At 46.1% G+C, this 25,913-nt stretch overlaps 1 protein-coding gene across 1 annotated transcript in view; it reads right to left on the bottom strand.

Moving 5' to 3' along the window:
• Positions 1-25,629, bottom strand: part of LOC118370462 (zinc finger protein 385C-like) — a 254,826-nt gene extending 229,197 nt beyond the window's left edge. Inside the window, exon 1 of the mRNA XM_052518699.1 lies at positions 25,500-25,629. Coding sequence (XP_052374659.1) covers positions 25,500-25,548 — 49 coding nt within the window. The 5' untranslated portion in view covers positions 25,549-25,629. The remainder of the gene's footprint in view (positions 1-25,499) is intronic.
• Between the last annotated feature and the right edge of the window lie 284 nt (positions 25,630-25,913).

Raw genomic sequence — 25,913 nt, forward strand, 5'->3', positions numbered from 1 at the left:
CACTCACTCACTCACTCACTCACTCACTCACTCACTCACATTCCCTCATTCACTCACACACGCACATGCACACACAAGCACGCACACACACAAAGCTGAGTCCCCGTTCCTGCCCATCTCCCTCATGGCGCTCTTTCACCCAGCTGCAGGAAAGTGATTTGGACCCGGGAGCACCCCTCCATGCCATCCATCTGTTACCGTGGGACCGGGCCTTGGTCCAGACAGCTCTGTGTGTGTGTGTGTGTGTGTGTGTGTGTGTGTGTGTGTGTGTGTGTGTGTGTGTGTGTGTGTGTGTGTGTGTGCAGCAGCTGACTGTGGCACGCCAGCCAGGCCTCTGGGCTGGCACCGTTGAGTACTAATACTAGCGCTAGCATTAAGGGCCTCCAGGGGACACGACAGGGGGGCCACACACAGCCCAGAACACAGCCCAGCACAGCTGAACAGGTTAGAGGGAGGACGATGGAGGGGCTAGCTAAGGCCAGGGATGGGAGGGTTGGGGGGGGTGGGGGTGCTGTTGTCCCTTAGGGGACACAACAGGAGGTCGGGTGAGGGTGGATGTTCAGGACGAGGGAAAGTAGGCAGGCTACTAGAGCAAACACCTCTTTTAGGCCACCAGCTTCCCTCAGACATCCCTCCAGCGAGAAGCTAGTCCAACCATTCTTTAGGAGGCCACTGACTGGAAATGAACAATGGACAATTGGAAACCATAAAAAAGCATCAATACTATGTAACGAGGCCATGCTTTGTAATATCATTATTGCCTAACATATCCTTGTTGTTATGTGCTAAAAGACTAGCCTAATATGAAATACAGTATGTCAAGTAGCATTGTGCCACACTAAAAGCATGCTTACGGTCATGCCGGTTGCAGCGCCACGCACTAGGCCTTGTCTAGCTGCTAAACACTGGCCTCGCCACTGCTTCTTTAAATGCGGGTGACATTTACATGAAGTGCTTCATTTGTGCCAAGGACAGAAGTGTGGTGTGTTAACAATTAAAAGGGTGCTTAATGGGGCATGCAAATGCTATTTTGAGAGCATGTTGTGGGAAGAAGAATTGGGCATAGCCTATTAAGAAGAAATCAGAGCAGTGTTCCCCTGAAGTGGGCCAAGGTCAGCACTAGCTGGGAGGATGGCAGGTCTACTATCTGGCTTAGAAACTCAGCACAGCATAGAAACAAGTGACAAAAGCCAGTTTAACACGGACGGACGGACGGACGGACGAACCGACAGACAGACAGAAAGATTCCCGTCTTGGGTTCAACATTACTCCTCTTTCAAGGCCAGCCTTCTCTTCCCTGCTGCACATCAAACTTCACAGGGATCTGGAGAACCAGTCTAGGAAAACACAGGAGACATCGCTGGCCAAAAACATACGCTGCATTGGGGCCCGGTGCTCAGGCAGCTAAGGCCTGGAACAGAAACAGTTAAAGGTAGTGGGTTATAAGGGGATAGGGGGTGAGGCAGGAAGGGGCAGGGAGGGAACCGTGTCTTTGGGAGCCCAGTGGAGCGAGCAGAGCACAGAGCATGCTCTATGTGTGCCCCTCTCCCTGGTCCCTTTCCCAGACCCCCTCCAAAGGCTCCAGTGTGTCCCTGTGTCCTGGGCCAGGCCAGAGGGGGAACAGGGGCGCTCTCTGTGCTTTGTGAGGTGGCCAGACTCCCAGCCTCCTGCTCCCAGCCGGGTGTGTGTTTTTTTTTTTTTTTTACAGTGGGTCAGTGCCTGGTTGGCTGCCTGGAGGTTGTGTGTTCATGTGCCACACTCATGTTTACCATCAGGGAGGAGCTTTCCTCCACAGAGAGGCTGTGAAGTGGGCAGGACTGGGATGAAAAGATCTGGGCTGTGCTGGGGGACCTGCCAGTAGCATCAATTACAATACATCCCTTACACACTCACCAACACAGTTACAGGCACAGAAGTTCAATAACCCCTCTATTTCATTCCAGTTTCAAAATCCATGTGAAAAAGCCTGGCCTATTGGACTACAGTAGACTGTACCAGTGGGAGCGAGGGGGAGAGGGGGACTTGTTCAACAAACCCCTATTAAGACATGTAAATATCATTGACCTTCAGCAAGCTTTTTCCAACAGACATGGCACTATTTAACATTTGGAGAGCGTACAGAATCTCTCCAGTTTGAGGGAGGTTGTGTACTGTGGGTCTTTCTATAAACTAGGGGACCAGTGAGGATCTCCTAAACTGGACAACCTGTTACAGCTGTGGCCATTGATAATAATCTGGCATTTTTTTGCAGAAAACCGTCCATATGTCGGTCCAATGAAAAAAATGATAAGGAAAGAGTCCAAAAATCCAGAGAAAAAGATGGTGAATCGAACCCAGAACAAGTCAGAGAAGTGTCAATGCCGGAGGAGAGGAGAGGAGAGGAGAGGAGAGGAGAGGAGAGGAGAGGAGAGGAGAGGAGAGGAGAGGAGAGGAGAGGAGAGGAGAGGAGAGGAGAGGAGAGGAGAGGAGAGGAGAGGAGAGGAGCGAGGGGCAAACTGTTCACGATGGCGATGCCTTTACTAGCAGCGCTGCTAATCCTGTCAGTTCAAATTTGCAGTTTAATAAGCACTCTGTGACATTTGCTGATGTAAAAGGGCTATATAAATAAATACGATTTTTGGTAATGAGTGGAAACGCCAAGTGGATGCTTCACATTTATACATCCGGTGAAATATCTGTCTCATTGTTCTATCTGTGGTATAACCCCTGGCTTGTCATGCAGAATTCAAAGCTGGCCTACAACATGCAAAAAGGTATTAAACTGGCAAAAGTGTGGATTGGAATGTACACTGCCCTGCACATGAAAAACAAAAAAAACAAAGAGCCCTCTGAAAAAAAGTTTTTTGAGCATGCCGAAACAAGGAGCATGCCGAAACAAGGAGCATGCCGAAACAAGGAGCATGCCGAAACAAGGAGCATGCCGAAACAAGGAGCATGCCGAAACAAGGAGCATGCCGAAACAAGGAGCATGCCGAAACAAGGAGCATGCCGAAACAAGGAGCATGCCGAAACAAGGAGCATGCCGAAACAAGGAGCATGCCGAAACAAGGAGCATTTTGTGGCAGCAAGCAGCAGACAAGGCTAAATCGGACACCCAGGTCATAGTTAACACTCAAAATAAATTATGACACTCCAGGCAGAGTCTTCAGAACAGCCTTAGAAGGAGGCTAAACGTCACAGCCACAAGCCCGCTCATGGCTTTGAGTAAGAATTTGACTGTCCGGAGTTAAATGAACTTGACACTGGGAAAGTCATCGTGGGAGGTTTTGAAAACAAAGGAAGGATTTTTTTCTTTACAAACTTGTTCTGTACTGTGAAGATGATCTGTGCTTCATATTATCACATAGGCAGGAGGCCTATATACACTCACACTGTGTATGTGTTCTGCTGTAGTCTACATTCATTTATTTGATTTGAAGTTATATTCCGATATTGTGATATTTGTTCTACTGCTACATTGATGTCTTGAAAATTATATGAAATTTGGGTCTTGTAAGCCCCAAAGCTGAGTATGTGTGCATATGCATATGGATGGTGTTCTGCATATGGACGGTGTTCTGCATATGGACGGTGTTCTGCATATGGACGGTTTTCTGCATATGGACGGTGTTCTGCATATGGACGGTGTTCTGCATATGGACGGTGTTCTGCATATGGATGGTGTTCTGCATATGGATGGTGTTCTGCATATGGATGGTGTTCTGCATATGGATGGTGTTCTGCATATGGACGGTGTTCTGCATATGGACGGTGTTCTGCATATGGATGGTGTTCTGCATATGGACGGTGTTCTGCATATGGATGGTGTTCTGCATATGGACGGTGTTCTGCATATGGATGGTGTTCTGCATATGGACGGTGTTCTGCATATGGACGGTGTTCTGCATATGGACGGTTTTCTGCATATGGACGGTGTTCTGCATATGGACGGTGTTCTGCATATGGACGGTGTTCTGCATATGGACGGTGTTCTGCATATGGATGGTGTTCTGCATATGGATGGTGTTCTGCATATGGACGGTGTTCTGCATATGGATGGTGTTCTGCATATGGACGGTGTTCTGCATATGGACGGTGTTCTGCATATGGACGGTGTTCTGCATATGGACGGTGTTCTGCATATGGACGGTGTTCTGCATATGGACGGTGTTCTGCATATGGACGGTGTTCTGCACTGACGTCTAAAAATGTTGATGTACATTGATGTCTAGAAAATGAGGCTATAAGAAATTCTGACTTGTGTAAAGCCCCGCAGCTATACTCAAGTATGTGGGCATACTGCAGTGACGCCTAAAATGCTTTGAATTCACCAGCACCTTGAGGAGTGCTGTCCGTTTCACCACCATAGATAGAAGGCTACTTGGCTGTTCACTCTGTCTGCTGCACTGCTACCTTGTGTTTGACACTTTTTTTCTCAATGTGTTCCGGTACCTCAGAGCCCCCCCGGATAACCCCTCCCCCTCTCATTCTCACTATGTGTTCCGGTACATCAGAGCCCCCCCGGATAACCCCTCCCCCTCTCATTCTCACTATGTGTTCCGGTAACTCAGAGCCCCCCGGTGTTCCGGTATAACCCCCCGGATCCCCCCCCTCTCATTCTCACTATGTGTTCCGGTACCTCAGAGCCCCCCGGATAACCCCTCCCCTCTCATTCTCACTATGTGTTCCGGTAACTCAGAGCCCCCCGGATAATCCCCTCCCCTCTCATTCTCACTATGTGTTCCGGTAACTCAGAGCCCCCGGATAACCCCTCCCCCTCTCATTCTCACTATGTGTTCCCTCAGAGCCCCCCGGATAACCCCTCCCCCTCTCATTCCACTATGTGTTCAGAGCCCCCGTGTTCCGGTATAACCCCTCCCCTCTCATTCTCACTATGTGTTCCGGCCCCCCGATAACTCCCCTCTCATTCTCACTATGAGCCCCCCCCGGATAACCCCTCCCCTCTCATTCTCACTATGTGTTCCGGTACGAGCCCCCCGGACCCCTCCCCTCAGAGCCCCCCGGATAACCCCTCCCCCCTCTCATTCTCACTATGTGTTCCGGTACCTCAGAGCCCCCGGATAACCCCTCCCCTCTCATTCTCACTATGTGTTCCGGTACCTCAGAGCCCCCCCGGATAACCCCTCCCCCTCTCATTCTCACTATGTGTTCCGGTACCTCAGAGCCCCCGGATAACCCCTCCCCTCTCATTCTCACTATGTGTTCCGGTACCTCAGAGCCCCCGGATAACCCCTCCCCTCTCATTCTCACTATGTGTTCCGGTAACTCAGAGCCCCCGGATAACCCCTCCCCTCTCATTCTCACTATGTGTTCCGAGCCCCCGGATACCTCAGAGCCCCCCGGATAACCCCTCCCCTCTCATTCTCACTATGTGTTCCGGTACCTCAGAGCCCCCCCGGATAACCCCTCCCCCTCTCATTCTCACTATGTGTTCCGGTACCTCAGAGCCCCCCCGGATAACCCCTCCCCCTCTCATTCTCACTATGTGTTCCGGTAACTCAGAGCCCCCCCGGATAACCCCTCCCCCTCTCATTCTCACTATGTGTTCCGGTACCTCAGAGCCCCCCCGGATAACCCCTCCCCCTCTCATTCTCACTATGTGTTCCGGTACCTCAGGCACCTCCAGATTTACAAATGAAGCACTGGTGGTTACATGTGGTCTGCGGTTGTGTGGTCGGTTGGGCGTACTGCCAAACAGCACTGGTGGTTACATGTGGTCTGCGGTTGTGTGGCCGGTTGGGCGTACTGCCAAACAGCGCTGGTGGTTACATGTGGTCTGCGGTTGTGTGGCCGGTTGGGCGTACTGCCAAACAGCACTGGTGGTTACATGTGGTCTGCGGTTGTGTGGCCGGTTGGGCGTACTGCCAAACAGCACTGGTGGTTACATGTGGTCTGCGGTTGTGTGGCCGGTTGGGCGTACTGCCAAACAGCACTGGTGGTTACATGTGGTCTGCGGTTGTGTGGCCGGTTGGGCGTACTGCCAAACAGCACTGGTGGTTACATGTGGTCTGCGGTTGTGTGGCCGGTTGGGCGTACTGCCAAACAGCACTGGTGGTTACATGTGGTCTGCGGTTGTGTGGCCGGTTGGGCGTACTGCCAAACAGCACTGGTGGTTACATGTGGTCTGCGGTTGTGTGGCCGGTTGGGCGTACTGCCAAACAGCACTGGTGGACATTCCTGCAGTCAGCATGCCAATTGCACACTCCCTTAAAACTTGAGATATCTGTGGCATTGTGTGACAAAACTGCATATTTTAGAGTAGCCTTCTATTGTCCCCAGCACAAGGTGCACCTGTGTAATGATCCTGCTCTTTCATCACCTTCTTGATATACCACACATGTCAGGTGGATGGATTATCTTGGCAAAGGAGAAATGCTCACTAACAGGGACGTAACCAAATTTGTGCACAAAATTTGAGAGAAATAATATTTCAGCTCATGAAACACTTTACATGTTGAGTTTATATTTTTGGTCAGTATTAAATATCTAGCGAATTGATGTTGATCATCTGTTTGATTTACAGCAGGGTCTCGTTAGATTTAACAGAGAAAACATGAAAGTCATGAGTTGATGTTTTCATATGTTTCTGTGCCTGGGATTGGATTCTGTGCCTACTTTGCGCAACATCCAATGCTATTCCTATGAATTATTCTGGATATAATGACAACAAACTACATAGCCTAGTGGGCTCACTCACAGCATGATCTGGTAATGAAATAACATGACAAAATACATTTTGTTTTCCATGTTACACCTGCAATGTTAAACAATACAAGGGGCTTGAAGTAGCCTACTTGATCTTGAATTTGGAGCTCAGTAATTAAAGTACTGGAATAGGCCAACCGTGAAAATCAGACATTTCCTCAATTTGGTGCTTGAAAAGTCCTTGTAATTATTGTAGCCAATTTATAAGTTCTCCTGCTCCCTTATAATTATCTATGATTTTTATAACAGTTTTTGTAAGAGATGCGGCCATTTTCATTTGTTTCCTGCAGCTTCAATTAAAGGGTGTTGTGCTACTCTGTTGGGGTAAAACCATGTATGGTTATTATGAGGACGACAACATCTGTCGACTTCAACTTCACTTTCCATACAAATCCCTCAATGAAAAAAAGGAACCTGGTTTTTGTTCACTTTCTCATTACTAAAACATTGATGGTGAGATTCAAATGGTGAGATTAATGCTGCCCTGCATCAGCCACATAGGCTACAGACAGACAGACAGATGCATCCAATCTATTTAGTCAGGCAATGTCCACATTATTCTCACATATTTGCATATCAATGCATTGGCAAAGGCCTAAAGAATCATTATTCCTAAAGTGGTAATGGCCCTACTTTTTTGTACACTTTTTGAAAGATTTTAGTACACTTTTTGAATGATTTTAGTACACTTTTTTAATGATTTTAGTACACTTTTTTAATGATTTTAGTACACTTCTTGAATGATTTGGGGGGGGGGGAGTGTGGGGTTCTATAATAGGCCCTATATGTACAATTATATAAACAATACATTTGTATAACATTGAGGTCCTTGAAAATGACAATGAAGTGCTTGAAAAGGGCCCTGAAAGTCCTTGAATTTGAATGGTCAATGTCTGTATGAACCCTGCTTAAAGGATATATAGTCCTAGTCCTATGTTGTTGTATAGCTGGAGTTATGGGCCAATTTGCATATTTTCACTTTCATTCCTCTAAGTACACATGTTTTTTTATTTTATTTTAGTTTCAAACCATTTTGAAATGTTGATGTCACACACTGGCCCCATTATTTATAGAAAGACCCATATATATTATGTGATGTGTAGGTCAGTGTATATGTGTGTGTATGTGATGTGTAGGTCAGTGTATATGTGTGTGTATGTGATGCATAGGTCAGTGTATATGTGTGTGTATGTGATGTGTAGGTCAGTGTATATGTGTGTGTATGTGATGTGTAGGTCAGTATATATGTGTGTATGTGATGTGTAGGTCAGTGTATATGTGTGTGTATGCGATGTGTAGGTCAGTGTATATGTGTGTGTATGTGATGTGTAGGTCAGTATATATGTGTGTATGTGATGTGTAGGTCAGTATATGTGTGTCTGTATGTGATGTGTAGGTCAGTATATATGTGTGTCTGTATGTGATGTGTAGGTCAGTATATATGTGTGTATGTGATGTGTAGGTCAGTGTATATGTGTGTGTATGTGATGTGTAGGTCAGTATATATGTGTGTCTGTATGTGATGTGTAGGTCAGTATATATGTGTGTATGCGATGTGTAGGTCAGTTTATATGTGTGTGTATGTGATGTGTAGGTCAGTATATATGTGTGTCTGTATGTGATGTGTAGGTCAGTATATATGTGTGTATGTGATATGTAGGTCAGTATATATGTGTGTATGTGATGTGTAGGTCAGTATATATGTGTGTATGTGATGTGTAGGTCAGTGTATATGTGTGTGTATGTGATATGTAGGTCAGTGTATATGTGTGTGTATGTGATGTGTAGGTCAGTGTATATGTGTGTCTGTATGTGATGTGTAGTTCAGTATATATGTGTGTATGTGATGTGTAGGTCAGTGTGTAGGTCAGTGTATATGTGTGTGGATGTGATATGTAGGTCAGTGTATATGTGTGTGTATGTGATGCGTAGGTCAGTGTGTATGTGTGTATGTGATGTGTAGGTCAGTGTATGTGATGTGTAGGTCAGTGTGTATGTGATGTGTAGGTCAGTGTGTATGTGATGTGTAGGTCAGTGTATGTGATGTGTAGGTCAGTGTATGTGATGTGTAGGTCAGTGGATGTGATGTGAAGGTCAGTGTGTATGTGTGTATGTGATGTGTAGGTCAGTGTGTATGTGTGTATGTGATGTGTAGGTCAGTGTATGTGATGTGAAGGTCAGTGTATGTGATGTGTAGGTCAGTGTACGTGATGTGTAGGTCAGTGTATGTGATGTGAAGGTCAGTGTACGTGATGTGTAGGTCAGTGTATGTGATGTGAAGGTCAGTGTGTATGTGTGTACGTGATGTGTAGGTCAGTGTACGTGATGTGAAGGTCAGTGTATGTGATGTGAAGGTCAGTGTGTATGTGTGTACGTGATGTGTAGGTCAGTGTATGTGATGTGAAGGTCAGTGTGTATGTGATGTGTAGGTCAGTGTACGTGATGTGAAGGTCAGTGTATGTGATGTGAAGGTCAGTGTGTATGTGTGTACGTGATGTGTAGGTCAGTGTACGTGATGTGAAGGTCAGTGTACGTGATGTGTAGGTCAGTGTATATGTGTGTGTATGTGATGTGTAGGTCAGTGTGTATGTGTGTATGTAATGTGTAGGTCAGTGTATGTGATGTGAAGGTCAGTGTGTACGTGTGTATGTGATGTGTAGGTCAGTGTGTACGTGTGTATGTGATGTGTAGGTCAGTGTGTATGTGTGTATGTGATGTGTAGGTCAGTGTGTATGTGTGTATGTGATGTGTAGGTCAGTGTATGTGATGTGTAGGTCAGTGTGTACGTGTGTATGTGATGTGTAGGTCAGTGTGTATGTGTGTATGTGATGTGTAGGTCAGTGTATGTGATGTGTAGGTCAGTGTGTACGTGTGTATGTGATGTGTAGGTCAGTGTGTACGTGTGTATGTGATGTGTAGGTCAGTGTGTATGTGTGTATGTGATGTGTAGGTCAGTGTATGTGATGTGAAGGTCAGTGTATGTGATGTGAAGGTCAGTGTGTATGTGTGTATGTGATGTGTAGGTCAGTGTAGGTGATGTGTAGGTCAGTGTATGTGATGTGAAGGTCAGTGTATGTGATGTGTAGGCCAGTGTGTACGTGTGTATGTGATGTGTAGGTCAGTGTGCACGTGTGTACGTGATGTGTAGGCCAGTGTGTATGTGTGTATGTAATGTGTAGGTCAGTGGATGTGATGTGTAGGCCAGTGTGTATGTGTGTATGTGATGTGTAGGTCAGTGTGCACGTGTGTACGTGATGTGTAGGCCAGTGTGTATGTGTGTATGTGATGTGTAGGTCAGTGTGTAGGTGATGTGTAGGTCAGTGTATGTGATGTGAAGGTCAGTGTATGTGATGTGTAGGCCAGTGTGTACGTGTGTATGTGATGTGTAGGTCAGTGTGCACGTGTGTACGTGATGTGTAGGCCAGTGTGTATGTGTGTATGTAATGTGTAGGTCAGTGGATGTGATGTGTAGGCCAGTGTGTATGTGTGTATGTGATGTGTAGGTCAGTGTATGTGATGTGAAGGTCAGTGTATGTGGTGTGAAGGTCAGTGTATGTGATGTGTAGGTTAGTGTGTACGTGATGTGTAGGTCAGTGTGTACGTGATGTGTAGGTTGTGTAGGTCAGTGTGTATGTGATGTGTAGGTCAGTGTGTATGTGATGTGTAGGTCAGTGTGTATGTGATGTGTAGGTCAGTGTGTATGTGATGTGTAGGTCAGTGTGTATGTGATGTGTAGGTCAGTGTGTATGTGATGTGTAGGTCAGTGTGTATGTGATGTGTAGGTCAGTGTATGTGATGTGTAGGACAGTGTACGTGATGTGTAGGTCAGTGTATGTGATGTGTAGGTCAGTGTGTATGTGATGTGTAGGTCAGTGTGTATGTGATGTGTAGGTCAGTGTACGTGATGTGTAGGCCAGTGTGTATGTGATGTGTAGGTTGTGTAGGTCAGTGTGTATGTGATGTGTAGGTCAGTGTATATTTGTGTACGTGATGTGTAGGTCAGTGTGTACGTGATGTGTAGGTCAGTGTGTATGTGATGTGTAGGCCAGTGTATATTTGTGTACGTGATGTGTAGGCCAGTGTACGTGATGTGTAGGTCAGTGTGTATGTGATGTGTAGGTCAGTGTATGTGATGTGTAGGTCAGTGTATGTGATGTGTAGGTCAGTGTATGTGATGTGTAGGCCAGTGTATGTGATGTGTAGGCCAGTGTGTACGTGTGTATGTGATGTGTACGTGTGTATGTGATGTGTACGTGTGTATGTGATGTGTACGTGTGTATGTGATGTGTAGGTGGTCACTGTCACCTCAGGGTCTTTATTCCACTGTTCTTTCTACCATCTGAAAACAGCCTAAATGTCATGTTACTAATTTGTTTTTCTCAATTCAAATATCTATTGATCCCAGCCAAGCAAAGCAATAGTATTTGAGCTTCAACCTCCTCGAAGTTGTTTTCATCCCTTAGCTCAACTATCTTGAGAGCTGGTGTAGATATGTCTGAAATAAATATTTCTTAATTATATCTATATTGCCTACTGTAAATGTAGTATACTTTAAAATAGCACATAGAGGCCTGTCTGAAAATCATCGGTCAACACAGTGAGTCATGGCCAATAGGACTGCACTAATCAAAAATACATTTTCATGATGTCAAACGCATAAGCACATTATTGAACGTGGCCATTCCTCGTCCATTCCACCACCGAGGCTCTGACAGAACCGACCCAGGTGTAGAGGGAAGGGGAGGACATACTGCTTTTAAAAACCGCAGCCTATTCAGATCTCTAAATGGTGTCCATTATGAGGCTGGGGAAGCTGTTGTTCATTGGCAAGGCTGAATGGTTTCACAGAGAGCCACATTCACCATCACCACGGCAGCAGGTCACCTATTCACACACTGATTAGTGTTAAACAGCAGCAGAACTAAAAGCATTTTCCAATACAGCCTCATATTTGAGGGAATTTAAACTACTCGCACAGACACCCACACCCACACACACACATCCATTCCTCCTCTTCTCTGACAGTGGGGGACATTATGATTGTTAGCTGAACCCACCTCCCTTGTTTTGTCAGCAAAACGCTCCCCAGAGCAACACACTTATCACAGTAGAGAAAGGCTTTATGCTCTCCTTTCCTTACAGCGAAGAGAGACAAAAATATATGGTTCAATTATAGTGTCTGTCAGCCCTGTATGAGCTTGTGATGGACTGAGTCGAGTTGAGCTTGATGCTGGAGAGAGAGAGAAAGTGAGAGAATGAGAGAGAGAGAGAGAGAGAGAGAGAGAGAGAGAGAGAGAGAGAGAGAGAGAGAGACAGAAATAATTCAATCCTCCAGCTAATGCATGTTGCAAAATGCAGAGATTCAGTGATTCAACTGGCACTGTCTCATCCATACAGTCTCTAGTATAAGAGCAGAAAACTGGTGTGTTAAGTGATACCAGCCAACTCTGAACAAACCGACAGGTATGAATCTGTTGTGAATCTGATCCACTGTGAAGCACAAATTCATAATAAAAGCGCTAGATAAATATATCATTATTATCAAGCAAGAGTCAACCAGGGACCCGAGAGAGAGTCAAACCTGTTACCTAACAGAAGTGATTCAGTGAGTCATTCTCCACTAGGTCGTGATGAGGGTGTGCAGACAGACATCTATCTGTGAGTCGCTGCAGGGCAAAGTGATTCAACCAGCCAGCCAGTGGAGAGAGGTATAGTGGAAGGAGAGTCTGGAGAACAGACAGACAGACAGACAGACAGACAGACAGACAGACAGACAGACAGACAGACAGACAGACAGACAGACAGACAGAGGCCCCAAACAGAGAGGGAATGTACAACCAGCCACACACACTCACAACAACAACAACACTTAAATAAATTAGAAAGAGAAACGCAAATACAGAGTCAAAACAGACAGTCGGAAAGATGAAAATGTACACTCAGTCTACTAAGGCAACATGTACATGTAAAACACACAGCACAGACAGAATACACACATATACTGTAACAGTAGGATGTATCTGCATGTGCGAGACAGACCTACAATCTCAGTTGTAATCAAAGGTCAGTTGGTATGTGATAGAGGAGCTAAACCCCACTCCAATCTGAGGAGCTAGTAGCAGGGGAGGGAGGCAGGGCCAGGACAGATGAACAAATATTACACAGCCCTTCAGAAAGCAATTCCAGTCCAGTTCAGACCCACGTCTATGACAACCCCACAGGATCAGCACCTGCAGCAGCACGAGGCCAACCAAGGTAACCAAACAAAAGCCGTAGAAAACCCCAGCAACAGCTCTCTTGCTGTTGCCACACCTCAACATCTCAGTAAGACAAATCAACAACAGTGTGTCTATGACAGCCCCATCAGCAACGACACCAACCAAATGGTGAAGCAAGGTGACCAAACATACGGCATCTGAAACACTCCGTTGTAGTCGCCACACGTCAGTGTGACAGATCAACAAAGTGAGAGCTACTGTTCCTGATTTTGATTTGATTTGATTGAACCTTGAATTAACGAGGCAAGTCAGATAAGAACACATTCGTATTTTACAAGGACGGCCTCCTCTAACCGTGGAGGCTGTGAGATTCCACTGGATTATATGAGTTTTTATCAACTGTGAATTTAGGCAGATCGATAAAAGATGGGGGACGTGTGTGTGTGTGTGTTCTGGAGCCCCCTGCAGAGAGGTGGAATGGCTGTGATTATTGTGTTATTAGCAGCAGAGAAATAACAGCCTAGATCCCAGAGGACACACACACACAGGTATGGACTAGGGCACGTCACGTCGTCGGACCAACGCCTGTCGCATCATCAGGTCACTCTACACAGGTATGAGTCATTGGGCAGGGGCTTGTAGCGTGTGTGTGTATCAGGGTCTGTGTGTGTGTGTATCAGAATGAATGTGTGTGTGTGTGTGTGTGTGTGTGTGTGTGTGTGTGTGTGTGTGTGTGTGTGTGTGTGTGTGTGTGTGTGTGTGTGTGTGTGTGTGTGTGAACACTGTGCAGTTCATATCAACTTTAGAGATGAATTCAAGGCTGTTTCTATGTGAAACAGAGATTCTGCCTCAGGTTAAAAAGACGCCCACATCGTCACGAACCAACAGCCATTCTATAGCTCAGCCAATGCAGCGGACAGACGTCACGCTGTCCAATGTGAAGATGGATATCTTTTCAAACAGACTCTGTTCAAACGAGGAAGTGATATTTAAAAGCAGACTGAGTATTATTTTATTAATTGTCTCTTTTGGTCACGGAGGTCTCCGAGTGGCATATTGGCTTCATTTTAATTGCCCTTTTCTTCCACCTAGATATGATATAGATACATAATATATGGATAGAAATAACCTTGAGGAAGTGCTTGAGCTTTTAGGGAATAAAGACTCAAACCAACATTGGAAAGGTGAATTTAGGTGTACATGTAAATACAACAAGTCCCCGAAACAGTACAGTTCTTACACCAACATCTATATCCTGAACACAAAACAGATATGAAGGATGATATGACTGTTCCTGTTGAAAGAGTTCTTCACATCCATACTTCCTCAATTCTTACTCTTGCTCATTTTCCAAATGCTCCGAGTCTAAGGGGAGTGGTGCTGTTTGTGTTGAGGTGAGGGGTGAGGTTCTGGGGTGATGTGTCATTTTAAGGCAGAGTGGGTTGAGGAACCAGGGCTCGCGTTAACAGTTCAGAAATCTGCATTTTCAATATGCAGACCATTGATTAATCTGCGCTTTAAACCATTTAAGCTGTTTCATATTGAAAGTCAACAGTGTTTTTTGCTTTAATACACTGACCAGGGACGTGCAACTGTAGTTTCCTTCGCAGAAAATACATTAGTGCAACACATTCGGCAGAAATAGCTTCATTTTCGCTATGTGGCTATTTGGCTAACAGCCACACAAGTAAATTATTTTACAATGAAAAAGCAAGCTCAATTTCTTAATGTTTTGTTAGAAGTCAATCTTGCATTTTACCAGAGTAAAAATAGGCTACACCGAGAAAAGTACCAGAGAAAAGTAGCTACACATCAGTCAGAGCGCTGTCTGCGGACAGAATCCCAGTTCGTGAAAAGTGCAACTGAAGCATACAATTTGTCTGATGCTGAAGCATTTTAGATCTGCCATTACAAAACGTAGCAATATATTTCTTACGCGTTTTATCTATTTTTTTCAGCGTGAAAAACGCTGAATTCTGCGTTAATAACGGACCCTTGGCAACCATACGGCGATGCAGATGGACTGCTCCCTTGGAGTTGTGAAGAGACAGATGGATCCTCGCCAGCATTTTAAAGAAACTTCCTCACAATCTCTCACCCCGACATGACTTAGCTTTTTACCCTAGGGTGTTTCCCAAACACACACACACACACACACTCACACACACACACACACACACACACACACACACACACACACACACACATACACATACACATACACATACACATACACACACACACACACACACACACACACACACACACACACACACACACACACACACACACACACACACACACACACACACACACACACACAGCAGCTGCTCTTATGGAACGATTCACATGCTTGGTCATAGACTTTGTTCAGCTCATGGACAAGCTGGGTTCACATCTAATGCACATATGGTAAAATGCAGGTATATATACGCTTGTATTCTACTGCAAGGTCATGCGCTCAGAAATGCATTTCATCTCATCTCATTCTTTCCCGAATGTTGTTTTGGTCTGTGTGTGTGTGTGTGTGTGTGTGTGTGTGTGTGTGTGTGTGTGTGTGTGTGTGTGTGTGTGTGTGTGTGTGTGTGTGTGTGTGTGTGTGTGTGTGTGTGTGTGTGTGTGTGTGTGTGTGTGTGTGTGTGTGTGTGTGTGTGTGTGTGTGTGTGTGTGTGTGTGTGTGTGTATTTGAATCCTGCCATAAGAGCAGCTGTGTGTATATTTGTTTGTGTGTGTGGTTATAAGTCTCTCTAGGCTGGAATACGTTCTAGTAACTTCCATTTTCATCTCCTCTATCCCTGCCTGTATTTTCTAACTCAGTTGACATTTGTTTCTCTCTTAATGCTACAATATAATGCTTTTCATGCTCTTCATATTATTCTGTACCTATCTCTCCAGGATATTCACTTCATGTGCTGTGTTTTATTCAGAATTGTATTGGGTGACTTAGGTTGGAGAAAATGTCCTTGGGTTTGAGAAAGGCATATAACACATTATTTCTAACCGTATTATTATCATCCAAAGTCAAAACCCGCAAGATGACAAACTTGCCACTTTACACACCTACATGAAAAGTGCCGCCACGGCACCATCAAGAAAAGCCATTTACAAAGGCTGAAGAGTGGGTTCAGTGTGCTCTCTGTGGAGATCACAGTACAATAGGACATGCGCTCCGAACACTGACTGAGGTAAACCACTCTTCGGTTTAGATAAAAGCCTTGCTGAAAAGAGCTCTGAATGATTCACTGCGGTTGAAAAAATGCATACAACATAATCATAGCCTTCATATACATCTCTGTTGTCCTTATCCTCTATTTCTCCGAGAGCCACGTTGTCAACCAAACACTTTGTAGTCAGTTTAAAACACAAACCCTTCACAAACCCACAACCGCTATGGATCACGAAGAAGTGACCAATGGACTCTCTGAGCTCGACTGTAATCAACCAATCATGGAGTATTAGTCTTTAGTCAAAATTCACAATCGTGTTCATACATACACACCTGGACATGAATATGCATGCAGGCAGTCTTTTATATGGAACATGTGATAGAATCAGTTTAGACAGGGTCTCCACCCTTCCTGTTGAATAGTGACGGGGCCTCAAAACAACCAGGCTATTTAGTGCTCCTATTGGGAGGGGAGGGGAGGGGCGTCTGCCTGCCTACCTGGCCTCACACACTGACTCTCTGTTCAGCTCACGAGCACCACGACCCGCCAACTGCCATGGCACATAGACAGGCCACTGTGTGTATGTGGATGTCTAACACTGGGCCCAGTGTGTGTGAGGGTCATTACGGAGGTGTGAGAGGGTATGTGTGTCCGTGTGTGATGATCACGGCTCTGAGGTAGTGAGGTAGGGGTCTGGCACTCTGTGTTAATTGGGATAATTATCCTGTAACGAGGAATCAAAACCCCTGGGCCAGGATCAAAATACAGGATCAGATAAAGCTCCACACACAGGTTCAATCTGCTGTTCAATGGGAGCTTACCCTCTGACATTGTCTCCCTCCTCTGACTCAGAGGGTACCACGAGGCTCCCTTCTATTGGCCTGTTCACCTCCTGGTAGAGCTTGGTGGGTAGGAGGCAGTACAGAAGGGGGTAGGGAGAGTGACTGGGGACAGAGAGGTTCATGTGTTAGTAGCAGTAACACTCTATACCCTCTGCCCAGAGTGCACATACGAGGGAGGGCATAGCGAAACCTTAGCCCTCCGACAGCGCCAACCCTTCAGCACCCAACTGAGGAGCTAGGCAGTCTTCTGCGGAGTCGGTCCCCCCCCCCACCAGCCTCCCTGGAGCCCTCCTACACACACCCGTCCTCTGCCACTAGTAGTACAGTACAGTGCGATCAGGGTGGCAGCGAGGGCTGGAGTGACCTCTCCATCTGTCTGAGTTAGGCAAGCGGAGAGCGGCCGGAGGGGGGATGTTCACGCCTGTTTATAGATATTTGCCCTTTTGAGTTCACCTGTCACCCAGCCTGGCTCAGCTGGGCTCCAAGCCGCCTCACCACTGACTCTGCTCATCTGCAACAATGGCTCAGGAATGATGAGGAGTTTCACATCCCCCCTCCTCTAAATGCTATGGTTTTGCTTTGAGCCTCCTACTTCGTGTAACAAGGCATCTGATTTGAATTATGTTTGATCACCAGGTGAATTATACTATGACGGTGTCACTGAGTCCAGGACAGACAGACAGACAGACAGAAAGACAGGACACTGACATACCTCCTGCTGTTATCCAGCATCCCCTGGCTAATAGGGGTTTAACTGTGTGTTTGTGCTGGCAGGAGAAGAAGCAGCTAGAAGGGAGGGCACAAAACATTTCACAGAATCACACTGAAGGTCGCTGTGATCCAACGTAGCCTGAAACGAAGGACATCACAAACACCTGGACGCGCGCGTGTGTATACGTTCTATCTCTCTCTCTCTCACACACACACACACACACACACACACACACACACACACACACACACACACACACACACACACACACACACACACACACACACACACACACACACACACACACACACACACACACACACACACACACACACACACACACACACACACACACACACACACACACACACACACAGAAAAAAGCAGGCTAACTGATGTGCCCACTTCCCCATCACTTTGGCTCAGCAGGAGATGACATGGAGAACATCATAGAGGAACACACAACAGGAGGTCCCAGCACAATGGGGGAAAAGAGAAGGACATCTGTCTGGAGAACAGGTCTACTCAAGATGGCAGACAGAGATGTCAGAGTGGGGTGGCACAACACCATGGGAGGGAGAGACACAGAGAGGGGATATGTCGAGACAGTGATAGAGCACTGTTTACATTGATGAAAGAAAGTATGGATGATGAGTCCTAGCATGACTGGTATAAGGGTTGCCTTCTCTGTAGGTCAAGTTGTTATGTTTATTACCATGTAATTGAGTAATATGGATTGAATACACCCTACAATTCATACTTAACTGTAAAAATGGGAAAGTACTATTTGTAAAACAACAAAAGAAAGGTACATGTAGATAGATGTTGTTGACAAAGACAGAAAGAACAACATGTAGAAGAGACGAAGGTTGGGAGAGACGAAGGTTTATGAGAATTGTGAAGGGTTCGGACTCCTGTCAAAAAGCCATCCTTTGCCTCCCGAGTGGCGCAGTGGTCTAGGGCACTGCATCGCAGCGCTAGCTGTGCCACCAGAGACTCTGAGTTCGCGCCCAGGCTCTGTTGCAGCTGGCCGCGACCGGGAGGTCAGTGGGGCGACGCACGTCCTGGTTAGGGAGGGTTTGGCCGGTAGGGAAATCCTTTTCTCATCGCGCACCAGCGACTCCTGTGGCGGGCCGGGCGCAGTGCGCGCTAACCAAGGTTGCCAGGTGCACGGTGTTTCCTCTGACACATTGGTGCGGTTGGCTTCCGGGTTGAATACGCGCTGTGTTAATAAGCAGTGCGGCCTGGTTGGGTTGTGTATCGGAGGACGCATGACTTTCAACCTTCGTCTCTCCCGAGCCCGTACGGGAGTTGTAGCGATGAGACGAGACTACTAACTACTAACAATTGGATACCACAAAATTGGGGAGAAAAGTGGGTAAAAAAATAAATATAAAAAAAGCCATCTGAACTTTAAATCCCCTCAAATCTAAAACAATGTAGTACAGAGAAAACACTAAACTGTTGAAAAAAATCTATGCAGAAAAGAGCTAGAGTACTTCCTGACTTCAAGACACCTGTACCTCCCACACAGCAGCAGCAGCTCATTGTGTGTGTGTGTGTGTGTGTGTGTGTGTGTGTGTGTGTGTGTGTGTGTGTGTGTGTGTGTGTGTGTGTGTGTGTGTGTGTGTGTGTGTGTGTGTGTGTGTGTGTGTGTGTGTGTGTGTGTGTGTGTGTGTGTGTGTGTGTGTGTGTGTGTGTGTGTGATTTAATCTTTAACAAATTCACTGTTATTTACAGTGAAAACTGTAAACTGAATATAAAAAGAAAAGGTGCAGTATCCCCCCAGAATGCATACATATTCAAACATATAAATACATATTCATACATATGGATGCATATTCATACCTATAAATACCCACATGCATACATACTCTACAGTGGACTTGTCAGTGGGACCAGCCCAGCTGTCAGCTCAGCTACCAGCCCAGCTACCAGCTCAGCTGTCAGCTCAGTTACCAGCCCAGCTATCAGCTCAGCTATCAGCTCAGCTACCAGCTCAGCTGTCAGCTCAGTTACCAGCCCAGCTATCAGCTCAGCTATCAGCTCAGCTATCAGCTCAGCTACCAGCTCAGCTACCAGCTCAGCTACCAGCCCAGCTACCAGCCCAGCTACCAGCTCAGCTACCAGCTCAGCTACCAACTCAGCTACCAGCCCAGCTACCAGCCCAGCTACCAGCTCAGCTACCAGCCCAGCTATCAGCTCAGCTACCAGCTCAGCTATCAGCTCAGCTACCAGCTCAGCTGTCAGCTCAGTTACCAGCCCAGCTATCAGCTCAGCTACCAGCTCAGCTGTCAGCTCAGTTACCAGCCCAGCTATCAGCTCAGCTATCAGCTCAGCTACCAGCTCAGCTATCAGCTCAGCTACCAGCTCAGCTACCAACTCAGCTACCAGCCCAGCTACCAGCCCAGCTACCAGCTCAGCTACCAGCCCAGCTATCAGCTCAGCTACCAGCTCAGCTATCAGCTCAGCTACCAGCCCAGCTACCAGCCCAGCTACCAGCTCAGCTACCAGCCCAGCTACCAGCTCAGCTACCAGCCCAGCTACCAGCCCAGCTACCAGCTCAGCTACCAGCTCAGCTACCAGCTCAGCTACCAGCCCAGCTACCAGCTCAGCTACCAGCCCAGCTACCAGCCCAGCTACCAGCCCAGCTACCAGCTCAGCTACCAGCCCAGCTACCAGCCCAGCTACCAGCCCAGCTACCAGCTCAGCTACCAGCCCAGCTACCAGCCCAGCTACCAGCTCAGCTACCAGCCCAGCTACCAGCCCAGCTACCAGCCCAGCTACCAGCTCAGCTACCAGCTCAGCTACCAGCTCAGCTACCAGCTCAGCTACCAGCCCAGCTACCAGCCCAGCTACCAGCTCAGCTACCAGCCCAGCTACCAGCTCAGCTACCAGCCCAGCTACCAGCCCAGCTACCAGCTCAGCTACCAGCCCAGCTACCAGCTCAGCTACCAGCCCAGCTACCAGCCCAGCTACCAGCTCAGCTACCAGCCCAGCTACCAGCTCAGCTACCAGCCCAGCTACCAGCCCAGCTACCAGCTCAGCTACCAGCCCAGCTACCAGCTCAGCTACCAGCCCAGCTACCAGCCCAGCTACCAGCCCAGCTACCAGCCCAGCTACCAGCCCAGCTACCAGCCCAGCTACCAGCCCAGCTACCAGCCCAGCTGATTAAGTCCCAACATGATCTCCTCATTGGGATTGGAGGGAAAGAAAGTGGGGTGGTGTGATACACAGTGAGACACCAGCAGAGAGACCAGACCACTGCTGCTGTAGCATCCACTTTATAGGCATAATGAGAGTGTCACTGTTCCACACTGTAAACCACGCGTTGTGTCACAAACAATTTAGTCTTACCTTCATCAAGATGTGTATGGGGACTTGTTCTTTGTCTGCAGATGCAGCCCTCGCTCTCTCTCTTTTTCTTGCTCTCTCTCTTTCTTTTGCTCTCCCTCTGTCTTGCTCTCCCTCTCTCTTGCTCTCCATATCTCTTGCTCACCCTCTCTGCCTCTCTCTTGCTCACCCTCTCCATTTTTCTCTCTCTGTCCATAAACTGTCATTTCCACCAGTCCAAATATACTTCTCCCTTTTCTTTAAATGTTTAAATTGCACACATTTTTCTTGCCTGGACAGTTGTGTGCATCGTTGTCTTTGCTCAGTAAGTGAATGGTTTCTATTGACTGTATACAGAAGAGCAATAGTGAGTAAACTGTCTCAAAAATATTTTTTACCCAACCACAATGGCCCCACAAGAGAGAGAGAGAGAGAGAGAGAGAGAGAGAGAGAGAGAGAGAGAGAGAGAGAGAGAGAGAGGATTGGTCCTCTGATAACATAGGACTGGTTGCTCTACTTCAGTGTAGCAGAGATCTAACCCCCACCGTGGCCATTCAAGCTAGAGATGGGACTGTGGAGATGGGACTGTGGAGATGGGACTGTGGAGATGGGACTGTGGAGATGGGACTGTGGGACTGTGGAGATGGGACTGTGGAGATGGGACTGTGGAGATGGGACTGTGGGACTGTGGAGATGGGACTGTGGAGATGGGACTGTGGGACTGTGGAGATGGGACTGTGGAGATGGGACTGTGGGACTGTGGTGTTGTACCTGTTGCCTGCTACAGTACAGTACAGAGACACTCTGGACACCTAAGTGACTGTTTACGGCAGAGTCATCTCTGAGCACAAACAACATGGACATATGTCTCTTGGCACAGCATTACTTAAAGGATCCCTGTCAACATACAGTGCAAACAAAGCAGGCACCACAGCGTGTGCAACACACAGCTACACACACAGGTACACACACACAGGCACACACACACAGGCACACACACAGGCACACACACAGGCACACACACAGGCACACACACAGGCACACACACTTCATAGTACGTCACCAGCTCTCACCAAAGACAGAAAAAGACAACTCCTCCTTCATAACGAAAATAAACATCTTTGGAACAACTGCGACAAAACACAAGTGACACTAACAGAGTGTGTACGTAGTCTGTCACAGCAACAATAACACAAGTGACACTAACAGAGTGTACGTAGTCTGTCACAGCAACAATAACACAAGTGACACTAACAGTGTGTACGTAGTCTGTCACAGCAACAATAACACAAGTGACACTAACAGAGTGTACGTAGTCTGTCACAGCAACAATAACACAAGTGACACTAACAGTGTGTACGTAGTCTGTCACAGCAACAATAACACAAGTGACACTAACAGTGTGTACGTAGTCTGTCACAGCAACAATAACACAAGTGACACTAACAGTGTGTACGTAGTCTGTCACAGCAACAATAACACAAGTGACACTAACAGAGTGTGTAACGTAGTCTGTCACAGCAACAATAACACAAGTGACACTAACAGAGTGTGTACGTAGTCTGTCACAGCAACAATAACACAAGTGACACTAACAGAGTGTGTACGTAGTCTGTCACAGCAACAATAACACAAGTGACACTAACAGAGTGTGTACGTAGTCGGTCACAGCAACAATAACACAAGTGACACTAACAGAGTGTGTACGTAGTCTGTCACAGCAACAATAACACAAGTGACACTAACAGAGTGTGTACGTAGTCTGTCACAGCAACAATAACACAAGTGACACTAACAGAGTGTGTACGTAGTCTGTCACAGCAACAATAACACAAGTGACACTAACAGAGTGTGTACGTAGTCTGTCACAGCAACAATAACACAAGTGACACTAACAGTGTGTACGTAGTCTGTCACAGCAACAATAACACAAGTGACACTAACAGAGTGTGTACGTAGTCTGTCACAGCAACAATAACACAAGTGACACTAACAGAGTGTGTACGTAGTCTGTCACAGCAACAATAACACAAGTGACACTAACAGTGTGTACGTAGTCTGTCACAGCAACAATAACACAAGTGACACTAACAGAGTGTGTAACGTAGTCTGTCACAGCAACAATAACACAAGTGACACTAACAGAGTGTGTACGTAGTCTGTCACAGCAACAATAACACAAGTGACACTAACAGAGTGTGTACGTAGTCTGTCACAGCAACAATAACACAAGTGACACTAACAGAGTGTGTACGTAGTCTGTCACAGCAACAATAACACAAGTGACACTAACAGAGTGTATACGTAGTCTGTCACAGCAACAATAACACAAGTGACACTAACAGAGTGTATACGTAGTCTGTCACAGCAACAATAACACAAGTGACACTAACAGAGTGTGTACGTAGTCTGTCACAGCAACAATAACCCAAGTGACACTAACAGAGTGTGTAACGTAGTCTGTCACAGCAACAATAACACAAGTGACACTAACAGAGTGTGTACGTAGTCTGTCACAGCAACAATAACCCAAGTGACACTAACAGAGAGTGTAACGTAGTCTGTCACAGCAACAATAACACAAGTGACACTAACAGAGTGTATACGTAGTCTGTCACAGCAACAATAACCCAAGTGACACTAACAGAGTGTATACGTAGTCTGTCACAGCAACAATAACCCAAGTGACACTAACAGAGTGTATACGTAGTCTGTCACAGCAACAATAACCCAAGTGACACTAACAGAGTGTGTAACGTAGTCTGTCACAGCAACAATAACCCAAGTGACATTAACAGAGTGTGTAACGTAGTCTGTCACAGCAACAATAACACAGGCCTCCATATTATTCATCCATAGGCATTCAGCAGGAGTAGCGGGCCTTAAGGTGGCGTCCATAAATGCTCTCCTAACCGCAGCAGCCATATTTCACCTTCCCTGACTGAACATGTTGATATTTGCCTTGATTTATCTGCGTTCCCCTCAACTCAGCTTGTTATAGTGAGTAGAGTGCCAACAGCACAATAAACACGAATTAGAGACTACATCAAGCCAACAACTGACACTCTCCCAGGAGCCCCCCTGGGACTACTGAACTTGTTTCTCATGTCAGTCAGGCCTCACAGGGGGACATGGATGTTTGACTGCTGTTTGGACTATGTTATAATAGCCTAGATCAATGTTTGAAATTAAAGGTGTTTCTGTGGATGATCATCATTATTATCATCGTCATGTGACCTAGATGCTCCAGCCTCTGTTGAAGACCATTGTCCAGCCCAATGCCTACTTTTTAGCATCTTTAGGGTGATCTTTATAATGAAAATCCCTAAATAAATTAAATATATTATTAATATTATTATTATTATTATTATCATTTGACAGACTAAACAATGCAAGTGTCCAATTCCAATGTCATAAGAGTAGAGGTCAACTGAGATAGGCATTTAAACTGAAACCGCTGCCCACTGACATAAATGTAAAGTATAGCAGACTAACATCTGTCATGGGTCCCAGTGGGTGATAGCTGTGGAGTACGCAATGCCCAGGCCTGTGTGTGGAGAATACCGCTTGAAGTTTCAGATCTTTGTCTGCTAAAGTTTGCCCTTCTTCAGAATGATCAGCCACTGCTTTCTCACAGCACGTGATTAATTCATTCAATTCTAGGACCTACATTTATCGAAAGCCCTTATCCAGGTGTAAAGATATAAATAAACGGATGTTTTGCCAGATTAGACGTTATTGGACCACATCATACACTTGAGAAATGGCTTTGTAATTCGGGTGGGTTAAATAGTCTACTACAGTTCCATGGTTACAGTTTTCTATTGAGGGAATGCCTGACCGCATCTGGCCATTGAGAACCACAAGCACCGGCTCACCACATGCCATGCGGAAACACCCTGCCCGGCTGCGTGACAGGATGGACGATGAACGGTCGAGCAATATCATATTTTATTCAGTGAGGGAGGGAGGAAGTATGAACAAATAAGCCCATTCAGATCGCCTAATGTGCAATTCAAACGATCAACGTGCGCTCAATTAATAGCCTCAAAGCACAACAGTGTATCAATTACCTATGACATTTGTTTCGTAAGTTACAGACAATACATTACCTCGAAGCTGTAATCATATAAAACTACTAAAGGCGATTTGATTAACAATCAAATCTAAATGAATATTACATGCATATAAAAAAGTCTAGTCTGCCCATAACAACAAATTGCCAAGTCAGACATAAACAAATCTAACAATCGGTCGTTTGTCCATTCATTGTAAATAAAATTGCTAGGTCTATACATGCATCTGCCTCGTTTAAAATGTATAATTTGGCCATCTCAGAATAACTTTATAGCTAATCATTCCATTAACAATGGAAAATAGGCTACTGTACACGCGCTACCGGTAGAGTGATAATTGTGTGTGATGAACTGTCACATGGGGGCCACAAACTTTGAATAGTAAACAGCAATACGTCAATATGTAAAAACAAACGCTACACTGTATATGTTGTGTTTCTGCCTACCTGTCCCGTTCCGTTTCAGATTGTCCCTGTGGTCGTCCGTACCCAACATCGTTCGAAACGTTGTGTGACAAGACTGACTGTTAAAGCCGAAAGCCCAGCTCGCGCTCTGGAGTCACGGGTGTCATAGCGCGCAGCCACTCTACACACGAATGCGCACTCAAAGGGTCTTCAACCCTATCACGGCCGCGCTATACAATTTGATTTATGTTATTTATCACTTTGTCATCGAATATATTATATTGAAAAACAGGAAAGAAGGTCGAAATTATATTCATATACACTACATGACCAAACGTATGTGGACACCTGTTCGTTGAACACCTCATTAAAAAAATAATGGGCATCAAAATGGAGTTGGTCCACCCTTTGCTGCTATAACAGCCTTGAGGTCAGGCCAGTCAAGTTCTTCCACAC

This window comes from Oncorhynchus keta, chromosome 5, assembly GCF_023373465.1.
Source record: "Oncorhynchus keta strain PuntledgeMale-10-30-2019 chromosome 5, Oket_V2, whole genome shotgun sequence".
NCBI lineage: Eukaryota > Metazoa > Chordata > Actinopteri > Salmoniformes > Salmonidae > Oncorhynchus > Oncorhynchus keta.